Source organism: Tachyglossus aculeatus, chromosome 5 (genome assembly GCF_015852505.1).
Source record: "Tachyglossus aculeatus isolate mTacAcu1 chromosome 5, mTacAcu1.pri, whole genome shotgun sequence".
Taxonomy (NCBI): Eukaryota; Metazoa; Chordata; class Mammalia; order Monotremata; family Tachyglossidae; genus Tachyglossus; species Tachyglossus aculeatus.
Genome location: NC_052070.1, coordinates 55,282,662 through 55,300,816, shown reverse-complemented (window position 1 = coordinate 55,300,816; position 18,155 = coordinate 55,282,662). Strand labels below are relative to the sequence as shown.

Here is an 18,155-nt window from a genome sequence, read left to right as displayed (position 1 = left end):
CCCCTCCTACCTCTCCTCCCTTCTCTCCTTCTACAGCCCACCCCTCATCCTCCGCTCCTCTGCCACTAATCTCCTCACCGTACCTCGTTCTCGCCTGTCCCGCCATCGACTCCCAGCCCACGTCCTCCCCCTGGCCTGGAATGCCCTCCCTCTGCCCACCCGCCAAGGTAGCTCTCTTCCTCCCTTCAAGGACCTACTGAGAGCTCACCTCCTCCAGGAGGCCTTCCCAGACTGAGCCCCTTCCTTCCTCTTCCCCTCGTCCCCCTCTCCATCCCCCCATCTTACCTCCTTCCCTTCCCCACAGCACCTGTATATATGTATATATGTTTGTACATATTTACTACTCTATTTATTTGTTTATTTATTTTACTTGTACGTATCTATTCTATATATTTTATTTTGTTAGTATGTTTGGTTTTGTTCTCTGTCTCCCCCTTTTAGACTGTGAGCCCACTGTTGGGTAGGGACTGTCTCTATATGTTGCCAACTTGTACTTCCCAAGCGCTTAGTACAGTGCTCTGCACACAGTAAGCGCTCAATAAATACAATTGATTATGATGATGATGAAGTCACTTAACTTCTCTGGCCCTCAGTTACCTCATCTGTAAAATGGGGATTAAGACTGTGAGCCCTCTGTGGGACAACCCCATCACCTTGTAACCTCCCCAGCGCTTAGAACAGTGCTTTGCACCTAGTAAGCACTTAACAAATGCCATCATTATTATTATTATTATTTAACTTCTTTAGGCCTCAGTTAACTCATCTGTCAAAAGGGGATTAAAACTGTGAGCCCCATGACTGTGAGCCCCATGTAAGGCGGGAACTGTGTCCAACCCGATTAGCTGGTATCTACTCCAAAGCTTAGTACAGTGCCAGGCTCACAGTAAGCACTTAACAAATGCTATAAAAAAAAAATGCCTAAACATCTGCAGTTCAGGCAGTCACAGTCACCCACCCCCAAGCTCCTCCAGGGGACACCATGCTGAGACGTCCCATCCCCAGCTGTGAAGGTGCCCCCGGGGTCCCCCCACCCTTCCTCACTTGGGGAAGCTGCTGCCGATGAGGATCCGTCCCAGGGGGTACTCCTTCCCACGGACACTGACCGGGGGGCTCACATCCAGGTTGCCGAAGGAATCGAGGCTGGAGGCTTGCCCGGTCTCTGGCTCCCGAGTCACGTAACCGAAATCTGGACCCTGGAGAAGAGACATTCCCCCCACACCCATCCCACCCGCAGAGAAGGTCAAGAACAGCCGATCGTTGCTAAGAATCGAGAAGCCAATGGGCTCCAGACCAGAGTCCCAAAGCCCAGTGGAATTGTCGATTGATTTCCCCTCTCTCTACCTTCCCTGTCCTGCTCTGAGGGGGCCCAACCAGTCTACCTCTCTGGAAGCTCATGGGGTTTATGAAGCACTAAGCATTGGGGTCGATTCAAGATAATCTGATCGTGTGGACATTACAGTCCCTGTCAGGAGGCTCACAGTCTGAAAGAGAGGAAAAACAGGTATTGAATCTCCCATTTTACAGAAGGAGAAACTGAGGAACAGGGAAGTTAAGTGACTTACCCAAGGCCACAAAGCAGGCCAGTGGCACAGTCTGGACTAGAACCCAGGTCTCCTGACCACCAGTCCCAAGCTCTTTCCACTAGACCACACTTCCTTTCCTGACCTCTGTAGGCTCCTTATGGACACGGAACATGTCTGCTAATTTTGTTATATTGTACTCTCCCAAGCACTTAGTACAGTGCTCTGCACATAGTAGAGAAGCAGCGTGGCTTAGTAGAAAGAGCAGGGGCTTGAGAGTCAGAGGACATGGATTCTAATCCCGGCTCCGCCACTTGTCTGCTGTGTGATCTTGGTCAAGTCACTTAACTTCTCTGTGCCTCAGTTACCTCACCTGTAAAACGGGGATTAAAAGTGTGAGCCCCATGTGGGACAACCTGGTTACCTTCTATCTCCCTCATTGCTTAGAACAGTGTTTGGCACATAGTAAGCACTTAACAAATGCTATCATCTTCATATGGGACAACCTGATTACCCTGTATCTACCCCAGCGCTTAGAATAGTGCATGGCACATAGTAAGTGCTTAACAAATGCCATAATTATTATTAGTAGTAGTAAGCGCGCAATAAATACCACTGATTGATGGATAGATTGTCCAATCCTTCCAGACCAACTGTAAATTTCCCAGGCTAAAACAAAGCCTGAAAGCCAATATGTACCATCCCGGTTTGAATACATCAGCTCGGACTGTACTAGTCGTTGCTACTAACCCTTGGCTGCTGAAAGGACTCAAAGAGCCACCTGTGGAAGGGCAGGAAACTTAATCTAGAATTTGATGCCTTCCTGTCTGAGACACCCCTGATTTTCTCTAATACGGCATTCAATGAGTCCAGCCTTGAAAGAATGCAGTCCACATTCCTCTACATTCAGGGCTTGAGAATGATTCCTGGAAGTGAGTCATTCACAGGATTTCCAACATCTTTTACTCTCCAATATCCCCGATATCCAATAGGCTCACAGATTCCCCTGCTCCTGGGAAAATGGAGGTTATGGGGCAGGGCCAGCTTTGAGACTTATCTCATTTGGATTTGCTCAATTGGGGTGTGTATGGATGGGGGGTGGGAGGGGAGGTACTTCCCCAGGTTCCATTTTGGGGGGGCTCAGCTTGGCCTGGGAAGGAGCCAAGTGAAGCATAGTGGCCTAGTGGAAAGAGCCTGGGTCTGGGAATCAGAGGACCTGGGTCCTAGTCCTGGCTCTGCCATTTGTCTGCTGTGTGACCTCTGTCAAGTCACTGTGCTTCTCTGGGCCTCAGTCCCTCATCTGCCAAATGGGGAGTCAATACTTGTTCTCCCCCATAGTAAACACTTAACAAATTCCATTAATAATAATAATTATAATGGCATTTATTAAGCACTTACTATGTGCAAAGCACTGTTCTAAATGCTGGGGAGGGTACAAGGTGATCAGGTTGTCCCACAGGGGGATCACAGTCTTAATCCACATTTCCCTGATAAGGTAACTGAGGCCTAGAGAAGTGAAGTGAGTTGTCCAAAGTCACACAGCTGCCAATTGGCAGAGCCGGAATTTGAACCCATGACCTCTGACTCCAAAGCCCGTGCTCTTTCCACTGAGCTATGCGGCTCCTCATTATCATTGTTATTATTATTGAGTCCCCAGATCCTGAAAAATATGGTGAAAATCAGCCTGAAGCAGTGGGGCTATTAAGGGAGGGGTCACTCTAAGGGAGTTTTTAAACCTTTCTTCTAACCACAGCTGGGCCACAGCTCTGTGTCACCAGAAAGGAAAGAAGAGTCACTCTTGATGTCCCTCAGCCAGGTCTTCAGCTCCTCCCCTCCCCACTAATCTGCTGGAAGTCTCCAGAGGAAGTAAAAAAGCAGGAGCAGGCCCTGGACCCAAACGGAGCTGAGAAACTCATCTCAGGGTCACCAGGAGTCTTCTCTCCCAGGTGGTTTTGGTGGCATCTGAGTCAGGGGACTGGACCAGATGAACTCTTGAGGTACCATCCAATGCTAGGATTCTATGAGAAGCAGGATTCTGTGCTCGAGAAGCAGCATGGCTCAGTGGAAAGAGCTCCACCTTGGAGTCAGAGGTCATGGGTTCAAATACCGGCTCCGCCAATTGTCAGCTGTGTGACTTTGGGCTAGTCACTTCATTTCTCTGTGCCCCAGTTACCTCATCTGTAAAATGGGGATTAAGACTCTGAGCCCCACGTGGGACAAACTGATCACCTTGTAACTTTTCCAGTGTTTAGAACAGTGCTTTGCCATAGTAAGCGCTTAACAAATACCATCATTATTATTATTATTATTATTATTATTCTCCTCAATCAGCAGTCTCCACTAAGAGACTCCCGAAAAGGCTAATGATTACCTCCAGGTCATTTGCATATGATTTACACCTGCCTCCATGCACTGTGAAATCTACTTTCAGGCAGTCTGATCCAGCCAGCTCCTTGAAGGCAGCAATCCTGTCTATCAACTCCTTTGTATTGTATTATCCGAAGTACTTAGTACAGTGCTCTGCAGAGAGTAAGCACTCAATAAATACCATTGACTGATCGGTGTGTGTGTGTGTGTGTGTGTGTGTGTGTGTGTGTGCGCGCATGTGCGACTTTTCCTGGGAAAGAGCACCTTTTCTGGATTTCTGTCTCCTCTTTTCCTCCTCACATTCCCATTCTCCCTGACACAAATCCCCTTTGTCACACATGTTTGGGAGAGACGAAGGCACCCGTGTTCTGGAGAGACCCACCCAGAGAACTTGCTCACCCTGGGAAGCAACATGGCCTAGTGGAAATCAATCAATCAATCAATCGTATTTATTGAGCGCTTACTATGTGCAGAGCACTGTACTAAGCACTTGGGAAGTACAAATTGGCAACACATAGAGACAGTCTCTACCCAACAGTGGGCTCACAGTCTAAAAGGAAAGAGCACAGGCCTTGGGAGCCAGATGACCTGGATTCTAATTCCAGCTCTTTGTCTGCTGTGTGGCCTTAGGCAAGTCACTTCATTTCTCTGTGCCTCAGTTTCCTCAACTGTAAAATGTGGATTTATCACTGGTTCTCCCTCCTACTTGACTCTGCGCCACATGTGTGACAGGGACTTTATCTAGCCTAATTAATTTGTATCTGCCCCAGTGCTTAGAACAGTGCTTCACATGTTATGAGCTTTTAATAAGTACTATAGACAAGTGGGGAACAATCCCTGCTACATACCAGGACCCTTTTAAAGGGGAAGTCTTTCAATCCTCTGTTTCTGGGGGAGTCAAAGACGACAGGGAAGGATTTGTGAGGTGCTTCAACATAGCCAAACTCCATCTCATCCTGTGAGGGGCAGAGAGAGAACAGGGTGACATCATCAAGAACCACAGGAGAGACTTTACTGCAGAAGGGACTCAGGTTAGGCCCCAGGAAGACCTTCTTGATAGGGAGAGGTGATCATTGTTGGAGCAGATGCCTGGTGGGGGTTGGGGGGGAGAGATCCCCATGTCTGAAGGGAGTTCAGAAAGACATTCCCCTCAACTGTGGTGGTCCTGCTTCAATGACAGGGTGATGGACCAGACTACCTCTCTCCACTCTGATGGGTCTCTGATTCTGGCCTGTGCTGGGCTGTGCTTGGAGAATCAAGATAATCAAGACACTCCTCACCTCCCCATCTCCCAGCCTTGCTCCTCAGCCAATCGTTTTTCTCTGAGGCTGAAGAGTATAGACTGTGAGCCCACTGTTGGGTAGGGACCGTCTCTATATGTTGCCATCTTGTACTTCCCAAGCACTTAGTACAGTGCTCTGCGCACAGTAAGCGCTCAATAAATACGATTGAATTGAATTGAATTGAATTGAATTTTGAATTGAATTGAATTTTGAATTGAATTGAATTGAATTGAATTGAATCGAATTGAATTGAACTGAGAGGCAGAAAGAGGCTGGGATGGCACAATTGTCCTTTGCTGAAAACTGGAAAACAGCCCCAAGAATCCTGGCACCCAACTCACTCCTGCTTGGCAACTCCAGGAAGGTGAAGCTTACTTGGGATCCCAAAGTTCTGGCCCCTTTCCAAAGTCCCCTACTCAGGCATATCCCTAGCAGGCTTCTCCCAGGTTTGGGCCCCTTAAATTCCCTTACCTGGATCCAGCGGTCATTCCGATTTTCCACCAGGGGACAGATGGTCAATTGGCAATTGGCCTTCAGTGCCAAGTAGGCCACAGCCTCCAAAAACTCGACATTGGAGCTACCACTGTCATCGAGGCTGAGCAACAGGGTCAGGAGGAACGGTGGGAAGAAGAGGGGAGAATGGGAGTTGAGCAGTGTCATTTGGGAACCACGATTCTTGGATTCTAGTCCCCACTCTCTTTCCATGATTCATCCCTGGGGCCTTTCCTCACTCTATGACTCAGTTTCTACACCCATAAGACGGAGATAAAAATACCCAAGAATCTGACTACTCACTGGGGCGGACAGGGGCCAACGAGCTAAGAAGCGGAGGGTGTCTCCAGTTCACGGGGTGAAAGGTGACATCAACGGAGCCGGCTATTGAGTTCTGTGGTGATCATCCGCAATAACAATAAGCAAAGGGAATGTCAGAAAGGTTTTACTATCCCGCCTCTGTTGTTTATGCCCCTCAGACCACAGAAACCTTCTTGGGAGATTCCATATGAGGACTGGGTTAAGGTGGTGACTTTGGAACAATGGGCTCAATTGTATTCCCATGTCTCAAGCTGACTGGTGATTCTGAAGACCTAGAAGAGTCTCCTCATCCATTCTCCAGGCCTCAGAGGAGGCTGTTTCTCCCGTCAGTCTGGGGAGAATCTAAACTGTCTCTCATCCAGCAGACAATAGTTCTCTCCTGCTTTAAAGCCTTACTGAAGGCACACCTCCTCCAAGAGGCTTTCCCTGCTTAAGTCCTACTCTCCTCTTCTTCTATGTCCTTCTGCATCGCCCTGACTTACTCCTTCGATTCATCCCCCCTCCCAGCCCCACAGCACTTATGTACATATCTGTCATTTATTCATTTATATTAATGTCTGTTTCCCCCTCTAGCACCTCTCAGGGTCACACCTGGAGAGTTTCCAGTACTCTACCAGTCTCGACTACAGGAGGAAGAGTCAGGCAGAAGCATATCCATTCCATTCCTAGCTTGGGCAGTGGCTAGTGAGTGGAAGGCAACCTGCTACAAATCAAAGCTCACCTCTGCTGGGCAGCAGTGGCACGGGAGAGAGTCAAGGGCAGAGACTCATTTACTGCGTGGAAGGAGGCAATGGTAAACTACTTCCGTATTTTTACCAAGAAAACTCGAGGGACAAACTACCAGAACGATTGCAGATGGAACTGAGAGAGATGTGTCCATGGCGTCGCTATGGGTTGGTCACGATTCGACAGCATAAGACAACAACAACAACATCCTCTAGACTGTAAACTTGTTCTGGGCAGGGAATGTGCTTGTTTATTGTTATAGTGTATTCTCCCAAGAGCTTACTATAGTGCTCTACACACAGTAAGTGCTCAATAAATATGTCTGAATGATTGAACAAATAAATGAATTAATGAATGAAAAACCCGGAGAAGGAGATGCCCCCATCTCCCCTGGGCGCCTTGGGCCTTGGGAGGAAAAGGACATAAGACATAATTTTATTGCTGAATTGTACTTTCCAAGTGCTTAGTACAGTGCTCTGCACACAGTTAAGTGCTCAATAAATACGATTGAATGAATGAATGAATGAGAACCCAAAATTCTACTCCCCATACCACGATGCCCTACTGGTCTCTTTCTTTATATTTTTAATATTGACTTTGTCCTTGACTTTATCAATCAATCAATTAATGATATTTATTGAGTACTTACCGGGTGTTGAGCATTATTCTAAGCACCTGGGAGAATATAACAGAGCCTGTAGATAGGTTCCCTGCTCATAATGGCCTTTCAGTCCTTATATTCTTTTTTTAATGGTGTTTGTTAAGCACTTACTATGTGCCAAGCACTCTAGTAAATGCTGTGGTAAATACAAGATCATCAGGTCAGACATAGTCCTGTCCCACATGGAGCTCCTAATCTGTTATTTTTATATTCTATTGTTTCTACTTTCCTTCTCTGCCTGCCCTGCAAATCCCTGCTCTCCTCTCCTTCGGAGATTATGAGCCCCTTGGGGGCCAATAACTATGGCTCATTAATAATAATAATAATGATGGCATTTGTTAAGCACTTATTAAGTGCAAAGCACTGTTCTAAGCACTGGGGAGGATACAAGGTGATCAGGTTGTCCCACGTGGGGCTCACAGTCTTAATCCCATTTTACAGATGAGGTAACTGAGGCACAGAGAAGTTAAGTGACTTGCCCAAAGTCACACAGTTGATAAGTGGTGGAGCCGGGATTAGAACCCATGACCTCTGACTCCCAAGCCCAGGCTCTTTCCACTGAGCCACTGTGAATTTTTTCCCAAGGCCTAGTGCAATCCTCTAGACTGTGAGCTTGTTGTGGGCAGAAAATGTGTCTGTTTGTTCTTGTATTATACTTTCTAAAGAACTTAGTACAGTGCTTCGCACACAGGAAGCGCTCAATAAACACAATTGAATGAATGAATGCTAGGCACACAATAGGGGCTTAATAAACACTATTACTTTTTCTACTAATTACAGAATATAAACAGCTTCAGTATCTATAAATTCTTGCCAATAGTCCATCATACTGCAGCATAATCAGTCAATTGTATTTACTGAGAGCTTGCTGTGTGCACAGCCCTGTACTAAGCACTTGGGAGAGTAGAGTATAACAATATACCGGACACATTCCCTGCCCACTCTCCTCAAGTGAGCTGTTGGCCTGAAAATCATGAAAGGGTGAGTCAACTGGCCCTGGATCAGCATTTATGGGGCAAGCCACTGGGACAGGATTGGAAGAAATCCTGGCTCTTGTTAGAGTCCAGTGATGGTTTTCTGCATGCCCAGGAGTGGAGGAAAATCTAGGAGTGAGAAAGCTGGGAAGGCAACCAGAGCAGCCCAGAAGAAGGAGCCCAGATGATCCTCACCTGCACACGAATACCTCCAGCGGGGTGAGGGTGTTTGGGGTCATGATCCAAGGAGCCACCCGGAACACCACTGAGTCGGTGAAAATCGGAGACTTGAGGAAATCCTGCAGGACACAAGTGACCAGATAATAATGGCTCTGGTATCTGTTAAACGTTTACTATGTGCCAAGTGCTGGGGTTGATGCACACAATCAATCCATGATATTTACTGAACACTTAATGTGTGCTTTGCACAAAACTAGGCCCTTTTTTATGGTATTTGTTAAACACTTATTATGGGCCAGGCACTGTACTAACAGCTGGGGTCGATACAAGATAATCGGGTTGGACACAGTCCATGTTCCACTTGTGGTTCACAGTCTTAATCGTATCCTAGCGCACAGAGCACAGGCCTGGGAATCAGAAGGACCTCGGTTCTAATCCTGGCTTTGCTGCCTGCCTGCTGTGTGACCTTGGGCAAATCACTTAACTTCTCTGGGCCTCAGTTCTCTCATTCATTCATTCATTCATTCAATCATATTTATTGAGTGCTTACTGTGTGCAGAGCACTGCACTAAGCACTTGGGAACTACAAGTTGGCAACATATAGAAACGGTCCCTACCCAACAACGGGCATGGGGATTAAGACTGTGAGCCTTATGTGGGACAGTGACTTTGTCCAACCCAATTAGCTCGTATCTACCCCAGCATTTAGAACAGTGCCTGGCACATAGTAAGTGCTTAATAAATACCACATATTATTATTATTATTATTATTATTATTATTATTATTATTATTATTATTATTATTATTATCCCCATTTTACAGATGAGGTAACTGAGACAGAGAGAAGTTAAGTGACTTGCCCAAGGTCAAGTAAAGTGGCGGAGCTGGAATTAAAACCCAGGTCCTGTGACTCCCAGGGTTGTGCCCATTTCACTAGGTTACTTTGCTTCTCCTTGGGAGAGGATAATAGTGTAGGTTGACAGACACTTTCCCTTCCCACAAGGAGCTTACAGTCTAGAGAGCAGACCAGACACAATCTCACATGGGGCTCTCAGTCTAAGTAGGGAGGGAGAACAAGTGCCTAATTCCCATTTTACAAGTGAGGAAACTGAGGCACAAAGAGGCTGCACAGCCTATCCAAGGTCACACAGCAGGTAAGTGGCAGAGCTGGGATTAGAACCCAGACCATCTGACTCCCAGTCTTCTGCTCCTTCCTCTAGGCTGCTTCTCCTGGTGAGTCTCCTCAGGAGGGAGGGTGCCCTGGGCCTGAACCTAAGCTTCTCATTCCTTTCATGTTTTCACCTGGAGGAGCTGCCAGCCTCTCCCCGGGGGAGGGGGTCAGAGCACCAAACTCCATCTCCCTGAGGGCATTGGGATGGCACGGGACTCAGAGGGGCCCATTCCTCAGGGCACCCCAACACTATCCACAACTAGTTCAGCTCCAACAGACCTTCCTTGAGCCCACAGAAGCTAAATCCTAGCCAAAAGACATTTTGCTTCCGCTTCGGACTCACAGGACACAGCCCCCAGATAAAAACAGAGAACAAGAAGCTGTGTGGCCTAATGGATAAAATATGGGCCTGGGAGCCAGAGGACCTGAGTTCTAATCCTGGCTCCACCACTAGTCTGCTGTGTGACCTTAGGCAAGTCACTTAACTTCCCTGTGCCTCAATTTTTTCAACTGCAAAATGAGGATGCAATACCTTTCCTCCTTCCTTGTGGAACAGGAGGTTTGTATCTAGCCTGTGTGTGTTGCCAACTTGTACTTCCCAAGCCCTTAGTACAGTGCTCTGCACACAGTAAGCACTCAATAAATAAGATTGATTGATTGGGACAGGTACTGTATGTAGCCTGACTAACCTGTATCTATCACAGTGTTTAGAACAGTGCTTGACACATAGTACACACTTAACAAATACCATAAAAATAATAATAAAAAAGACCCCACTCAGAAAGGCCAATGATCCTACCTCCAGCTGCTCCCTTCTACCTTCCCACCCACAGGGTTCTCAGGACCAAGACACTCCCTGCACCAACTCTACCTGATCAGCAATGTCCAGCAGGGTGACACTGAAGGAGACCAGGCCAGAGAAGTTGGAGTCGGGGAAGGCCAACCCCTCCACGTAGAAAGTCGTCTCCTTCTCCCCCGGCTCCCGTTTCACGATATAAGACAACTTTCGAGGTCCCAGAACGTGCTTGTACTGGGAGAGAGAGTTTCCACCTAGGGACACAAAAGAGAAGTGTGGGGGGGCTTGAGGGAAGACCAAAGACCAGAACACGCCAGAGTCAGGCTGCCAGTTAGCCAACGAGAACTCATCACCATGGCTCAGACAGCCAAACTAGGAAACTAACGCCAACACCCTGCCAGGTGGTCCGGGAAGAGGAGGTTATCCGTGGAAGGCCCAGGCTCTGTCTGGTGGGACTGGGTTCAGGAAGAGACCCCAAGCTCTCCTCATCAGCCTTTCACGAGCTGAGGCTCCAGAGAAGGACTGGGGGAGAAGAATTTTACTTTCCCACCACATCTGGCTTTCAGCCTGTTGCTCAAAATGTGGCCATGCACTGGGGCTAAGCAGCCAAGTGGTAGAATTCATTCATTCATTCGATCGTATTTACTGAGGGTTCACTGTGTGTAGAGCACTATACTAAATACTTGGGAGAGTACCATAAAACAATGTACATATTCCCTGCCTGCAAAGAGCTTAGAATATTGATGGGGAGTCAGACATTAATATAAATAAATTAGTAATATATACATAAGTGCCATTGAGCTGGGAGGCGGGGATGAATAAAGGGAACAAGTCAAGGCAAAGCAGAATGGAGTAGGAGAAGTGAAAAGGAGGGCTTAGTCAAGGAAGGCTTCTGCCTTGACTAAATAGTAGCAGCAGTAGTAGCCGTTGTATTAACTGAGTGCTGACTGATTGTCAAACACTGTGCTAAGTGATAGGAAAGAATAGCTGAGTGAGAATTAGACACAGTCCCTGGCCCTCCGGTGTCAGGGTCTAAGTGCAGAGGAGGCCCAGATCATCTGAGAAGGAAAACAAAGAAAGGGAGTGGATGGCAAATCCGAAATATGGAGAATGTAAGTGGGAATCAAGGCAGGGAGTGGAAAGGAAAAGGAGGTGCAGAGACAGTGAAGTCTCAAGTAGCTCTGGAAATGCAGGTTCCAGCGAGTGACTGGTTCTAGAAGATAATGTACTCACCAGTGGCATGAAAAACACCCACTTTGTCAGCATCTGACATGGGGACGTGGAGAACCAGCTGGTGGTTATCAAAGAGGGCTTCCGGGCCTTCTGTCCTGAGGACCATTAGAGACATGTCCTGCAAGTCTGAAGACAAGGAGAATCAGAGAATCTCGCAGCCAGAAGAGACAGTTCTGGGTCATATCCTCCAGCCCTCTGCCTCCAGGCAGGAGAATGCTTAAACCATAGGTGGCCAAACTGTGGGAGTCTTCTTCAATGGCTGGGCAGCTCGCTGCTTATTCTTGATCATTTCGCCGGCGCAGGATAGGTGGCATTTTTTTTTTATGATTTTGTTAAGTGCTTACTATTTGCCAGGCACTGCATTAAGCAAGGGGGTAGGTACAAGCTAATAGGGTTGGACACAGTCCATGTCCCACACGAGGCTCACAGTCTTAATCCCCGTTTTACAGATGAGGTAACTGAGGCACAGAGAAGTGAAATGACTTGCTCAAGGTCACACGTTAGTCACGTGGCGGAGCCAGAATTAGGATGCAGGCCCTTCTGATTCCTAGGACAATACTCTATCCAGGGGTGCAGTGTTCTGCTGCTCCAGCTCCATCTTCTGTGATGGTGATGCCCCCCACCCACAAGGGCCCAGGTTAGGGAGGAGTATGGCAACCGACCCCAGCCCCCACCCCCAACCCATCTCCATCTCTTGATCACCATAATCCTCGCTCCTAAAATGTCTGCTCTTCACTCTAGCTAAAGGAATTCTTCTTTATCGGCCACATTATGCTTTGGGTTTGTGGCTCTTTAGTTCATGAGTCTTGGCCACCCCTGGCCTAAGCCATCCAGAATCCACTGGTGACAATTCTTTCCTTAAAGACCTCCAGGGGAAAAGCAATGGCCTAATAATCAACCTCAGTCACCTTTCCCGGTGTTTACCCCTGAATCCTAGCAGTCAAGAGGTTTCTCCTTCTAACTCTTAGTCTAAATCTTTCTTACTTCAATCTAAGACTATTTTCAAGATGGGACTTTCCTTTGAGTTTTTCTTCTTCCAAGTCCCACTCCCCTTCTCATCAGGAATTGCAAATAATATGTCCCTCTTGCTAAGTAAGTTTGCCATTTTTCAGAGTTATGTGGTCTGAGGAATGGCAGAGAATACTGGGTATCACCTAAAAATGGGCTCAGTTTTTCAGGCTCATTGGGCTCCTGGGAAAGAACCCAAAAAGAAAGGATAAAATGGAACTGGAGAGGGAACAGGTTGAGAGCCTGGGTAGAAGGCCTTGTCAAAGAATTGAATAGGGAGAGCTTTATAGCAGCTTAACTTGTCCTCCTTTATTCCCATGTTTACTTTGTCAGAGCTTTGGGGATTAAGCCTGCTAATTACAAGCCAACTCCTATATTCTAATGAACTTGGTGGTGAACAGAAAACCCTCACGAACAAGACTCCTGGTCACTCTCTCCACCCAAGACAATTAGCTGGCCTGGCCTCCTTCTCTTGCCTTCCAAGGAGGGAAGCCCCTCTGATTAGGTCATTTCCTGGGTGCTTCCTGCACAGCTCTGAGCCCACGAGCTCGTATAGGACATGTGCTTCTGTGCTCACACAGACCCTGGGCTTGGCCTGACTTGGGGTTATATTCACGGTAAGAAATGAGTCAGATTCTCCCTGTGGCATAAACTGTTCTCTGGGATTTGTGAGGCTCAGCTCTCGAAGGACTATTTAGTTAATTACAGATTCATCAACATCACCGTCATCATCGTGGTTATTACTTCTGACATTTTCCAAGTGCCTCTAGTGAGCTAGGAACTGCATGAGGTGCCGTGGTAACGATTAAGGATATTGATTCAAGCTTGGTCCTGGGCTCAGGGGGTACTCCCAATCTAAAATTCCTCAAAATCCCCCCTAAGGCTCTGCATCGACTCACCCGATTTTACACATGTGCTCTCTTCACCCGTAAGCATTCTGATACTCATTCCAGTGCCATATTACTTACAGAAATATCCTTATATTTTTTAATGGAATCTATTAAGCTCATACTTTATGCCAGGCACTGCACTAAGTGCTAGGGTAGGTACAAGATAATCAGGTTAGACGCGCCGTCCCTGTCCTACACAGGTCTCACCGTCATAATCCCCATTTTACAGATAAGGTAACTGAGGCCCAGGGAAGTTAAGTAACTTGCCCAAGGGCACACAGCAGACAAATGGCAGAACAGGGATTAGAACCCAGGCCCTCTTACTCCCAGGCCCATGCTCTTTCCACTAGGCCATGTTGTTTCTCTGCTTCTCTGCTCTTTTCTTTCCCCTATATATAATTTATTTTGTCTATCTCCCACTAAACTCCTTGTGGGCAGGCAATGTGAATATCAATTCAACTGTATTAATCTCTCCCATGCCCAAGTACAGTGCTCGGTACACAGTAAGCATTCAATAAATACCATTAACAATAATAATAATAATTGTGATCTTTGTAAAGCACTTAGTATCTGCCAAGCACTGTACAAAACACTGAGGTAGATACAAGATAATCAGGTCCCACATCGGGCTCACTATCTAAGTAAGAGGGAGGACATGTAATGAATCTCCATTTTGCAGATGAGGAAACTGAGGCCCAGAGAAGTTAAGTGACTTGTCCAAGTTCAGGCAGTAGCTACATAATAGAGGCAGGTTTGGAACTCAGGTCCTCTGACTCCCAACTCCGTGTTCTTTCCTTTAGGCCACACTGCTTTTCCCATTGATTGACTGATTGACCCACTAATCCCTAGCTTGCTGTCTTCATTCTTCCCAAGCCAACCTCCTAACTGTATATCGCTCTCTCCTGACTATATCTCCTCACTCACACTGTTCCACTCAAAATGGAACCCCCTCTCCACTCCCTAAATCCAACAACCACCAACATGGACCCTCATAAAGTCCTCCCTCTTCCAAAAGACTTCTCCAATTAACTCCCATCACTGACAGTCTTATCGACCTAATAGCCACCGCTGTTTGTTTCTACCCTTCCTCAGCGCTTACTGCAGTCTCCCCCATCTCTGGCTTAAATGCATGCTCGTTGTGGGAAGGGGAGGGCATGTGTCATGATATTAGTAGTAGAAGTTACTTATTATGCACCTACCTAATGCAATGCACTGTGGTAATCACCTGAGAAGTACAACAGCATTGCACCCAGTGGGTGCTCAATGAATACTATCACTGTCATTATCGTTACCTTTAGTGGAAATAGCAGTAGTAGTAGCAGTAATAATACCATACCATTATACCATAATAATAATATTTATTAAGCGCTTACTATGTGCCCAGCAATGCACTGTGGTAATCACCTGAGAAGTACAACAGCATTGCAACCAGTGAGTGCTCATTGAATACTACCACTGTCATTATCGTTACCCCTACTGGAAATAGTAGTAGTAGTAGTAGTAGTAGTAGTAATAATACCATACCATTATACCATAATAATAATATTTGTTAAGCACCTACTATGTGTCCAGCACTGGTCTAAGTGCTGGGGTAGATACAAGGTAATCCGGTTGTCCCACGTGGAGCTCACAGACTTAATCCCCATATTAAAGATGAGGTAACTGAGGCACAGAAGAGTGAAGTGATTTGCCCAAAGTCACCCAGCTGATAAGTGCCAGAGCTGGAATTAGAACCCACGACCTCTCACTCCCAAGCCCGTGTTCTTTCCACTAATCTATGCTGCTTCTCTAGTAGTAGTAGTAGTAGCAGTAGTAGTAGTAGTAGTAGTAGTAGTAGTAGTAGTAGTAGTAGTAGTAATAAAAGGTCAGGGGAAAACAGACACTGGGGAAAGGAATCAGCAGCAGCAGAAGCAGCACATAGTATTTATTAAGAGTTCTGCTGTTCAACCAAGAGGGGAGAGGTAAATATGTAAGGTGCCTGCTCCCTAGTATTGAAATTTATGGTTTAAAAAAAGAACTTATAGTCCTGGTTGCCAAGCTGAAAGGGAAAACTCAAAGAAAGGGAAAGAGATATGCCCAAGGCCACAAAGAGAAGCAGTGTGGCCTAGAAGATAGAGCCCAGGCTTGGAGTCAGAAGGACATGGGTCCTAATCCCAGCTCTATCATTCATCTGCTGTGTGACCTTGGGCAAGTCACTTAACTTCTCTCAGTTACCTCATCTGTAAAATAGGGATTAAGACTGTGAACCCCATCAGTCAATCAATCATTGGTATTTATTGAGCCATTGCTATGTACAGAGCATTGTTCTAAGCACTTTGGAAAGTACAATACAACAGAATTAGCAGAAATGTTCCCTGCCCTTAATGAGCTTACATTCTAGAGGAAACCTGGAAGTACAGTGTGAGACATGGACTATATCCAAACTGCTTACCTTGTATCTACCCCACCACTAGCACAGTGCCTGGCACATAGTAAGCACTTAAGAAATACCATTTAAAAAACTGATCCACCCCTCACCCCTTTAGGCTATGAATTTCTCCTTTATAACCCTCCAATTAGTCAGTGGTATTTATTGAGCACATACTGTGTACAGAGCACTGTACTAAGCACTTCACAGGGCTCTTTGCTCAGAGTAGGCATTCAATTAATACTATTGAGTGGTACAGATTTCAGAAGGATTCAACCAATCACCATGGAATAGAATAGGCTCTGGAAAACTTTGGTTTGTTCATAGAAATGTTCTTGGCAGAATGTGGAATTTTAAATAAAAATAAATGCCCTACTTGTTCCCACTTGTGGGGGAGCCTGGAATTCAAGGACTCAAGCATGGGAACCGGTGTTGGGGGAAAAGGGGGGACTTTGCCTGGCCAATCTATTTTGGACAGAGGGGCCTACCTGGTGGACGTTGCAATCCCGGAGCCAAGAAGCAAGCTCCCAAGGGTGGGGGCTGTGCTAACCTGCCATCTGTGATAGAGCAAGGAGTCCCTGGGCATCCTGAGGTGGACAGAAAATAATCCTTCTAGGCACTGGGGTAGGCAGTGGGGCAGGGCAGTCCCATGGACAGTGCATCAGTCCTGGAATCTGAAGATCTGAATTCTCATCCTAGATCCACCACTGGCTAGCTTCATGATTTGGGACAGTCATTTCATCTCTATCCCTTCAGTTTCCCCACCCATCCAATGGGAACCACCATTCCTGCCTCCACCCTAACAGGGATAATGAGAGGATCAACAGGAACACAAATGGACGAGTGGTTTCCGAGAGATGGTCTAGAAACCCGAGGCCTGGCTATATCATGCTTGCCCCCAGAGGACCCAGGCATGGACAACCAACTGAGGCGAATGCTGAATGGGGCTGGCTTCCCTGTGGAGTGGACCTTCTCTCCTCCCCACCCAGCTTACCTGCCATGGTGTGTATACTGGTCTTGTTGTAGTCGATGTCCTGGGAACTGGGATCATCCCGGTCGCAGTTCACCAGCAGGATGGCACCGTGACCGTTGGGGCCCCAGCTCCACGTTTTCTGCAGGGGAAATCAAGCAGGGGGGCCCTGCCTCTGACTACCCCACATTCACCCCAAATTCCACCCCACCTGCTTTCCCAAACTGGAGGGTTGTGACCCCAGGCCAAGCTCCTGATTGGATCTCTATGGGCAGCCAGCTCTGGTGACCTGCCCCTGCTCTAATTCAATCCAGGGTCGACATTCCTTCCCAGTGACTGATGCTCTCCATCAGCCATCTAGCTGATGCTCCCCACTGCTTGTCCGGTGCCCCTCCTGCCTCTTCTCTTACTTCCTTGCTGTAAGATCATTTTAATTCCTGGCTGAATATTCTCCAGGATTTGGTTCTGTGGGAACCAGCGGACAATAATAATAGTAATTATGGGATTTGTCAAACTCCTACTATGGGTCAAACACTTGGATAGATGCAAAAGAATCAAGCTGGATACAGTCTCTGTCCCACCCAAGAAGCAGCACAAGAAGCAGCATGGTCTAGTAGATAGAGCACAGGTCCAGGAGTCAGAGGGACCTGGGTTCTAATTTCAGCTCCACCGCTTGTCTACAGTGCGACCTTGGGCAAGTCACTTTGCTGTGCCTCAGTTACCTCATCTGTAAAATGGGGATTAAGACTGGGAACCCTATGTGGGACAAGGACTGATCAACTTGTATCTACCCCAGCATTTAGTTTGGTACTGTCACATTGTAAGTGCTTTACAAGTACCATTAAAAAAAAAACACCCAAGGCTCACAGTCTAAGAGAACAGGTATTTATCCCCATTTTAAAGATGATGAAACTGAGGCACAGAGAAGTTTAGGGACTTTTCCAAAGTCAAACATCTGGCAATTGATCAGGATTAAAACCCAGGTCTCCTGACTTCCAGTTCAGTGTTCATTCCACTAGGGCTTTTCACCTTGTTTTTCACCAAGTCAGAACTCAACTTACCCCTAAAAATTCTTCTCCAGAGGCCCAAAAAGATCTTAGTCTAACAGTTGATCAGCCAGTTTAACAAGGCCAATGAGGAGATAGTTTAAAGAGC

General features: G+C 46.8%; 1 protein-coding gene and 1 non-coding gene across 2 annotated transcripts in view; one reads left to right on the top strand and one right to left on the bottom strand.

Annotated features, from left to right (window-relative positions):
• The window catches only part of LOC119928816 (protein-arginine deiminase type-1-like), a 70,533-nt gene that overhangs the window by 23,107 nt on the left and 29,271 nt on the right, over positions 1–18,155 (bottom strand). The window contains exons 5-11 of the mRNA XM_038747334.1: positions 17,025–17,142; positions 11,726–11,851; positions 10,568–10,746; positions 8,540–8,643; positions 5,642–5,765; positions 4,736–4,843; positions 1,042–1,193 (exon numbers count right to left, since the gene is read on the bottom strand). Coding sequence (XP_038603262.1) covers positions 1,042–1,193; positions 4,736–4,843; positions 5,642–5,765; positions 8,540–8,643; positions 10,568–10,746; positions 11,726–11,851; positions 17,025–17,142 — 911 coding nt within the window. The remainder of the gene's footprint in view (positions 1–1,041; positions 1,194–4,735; positions 4,844–5,641; positions 5,766–8,539; positions 8,644–10,567; positions 10,747–11,725; positions 11,852–17,024; positions 17,143–18,155) is intronic.
• On the top strand, positions 6,557–6,694 carry LOC119928994. The gene has a single exon (XR_005451138.1). It is a non-coding gene; the product is annotated as a small nucleolar RNA SNORA7 (small nucleolar RNA).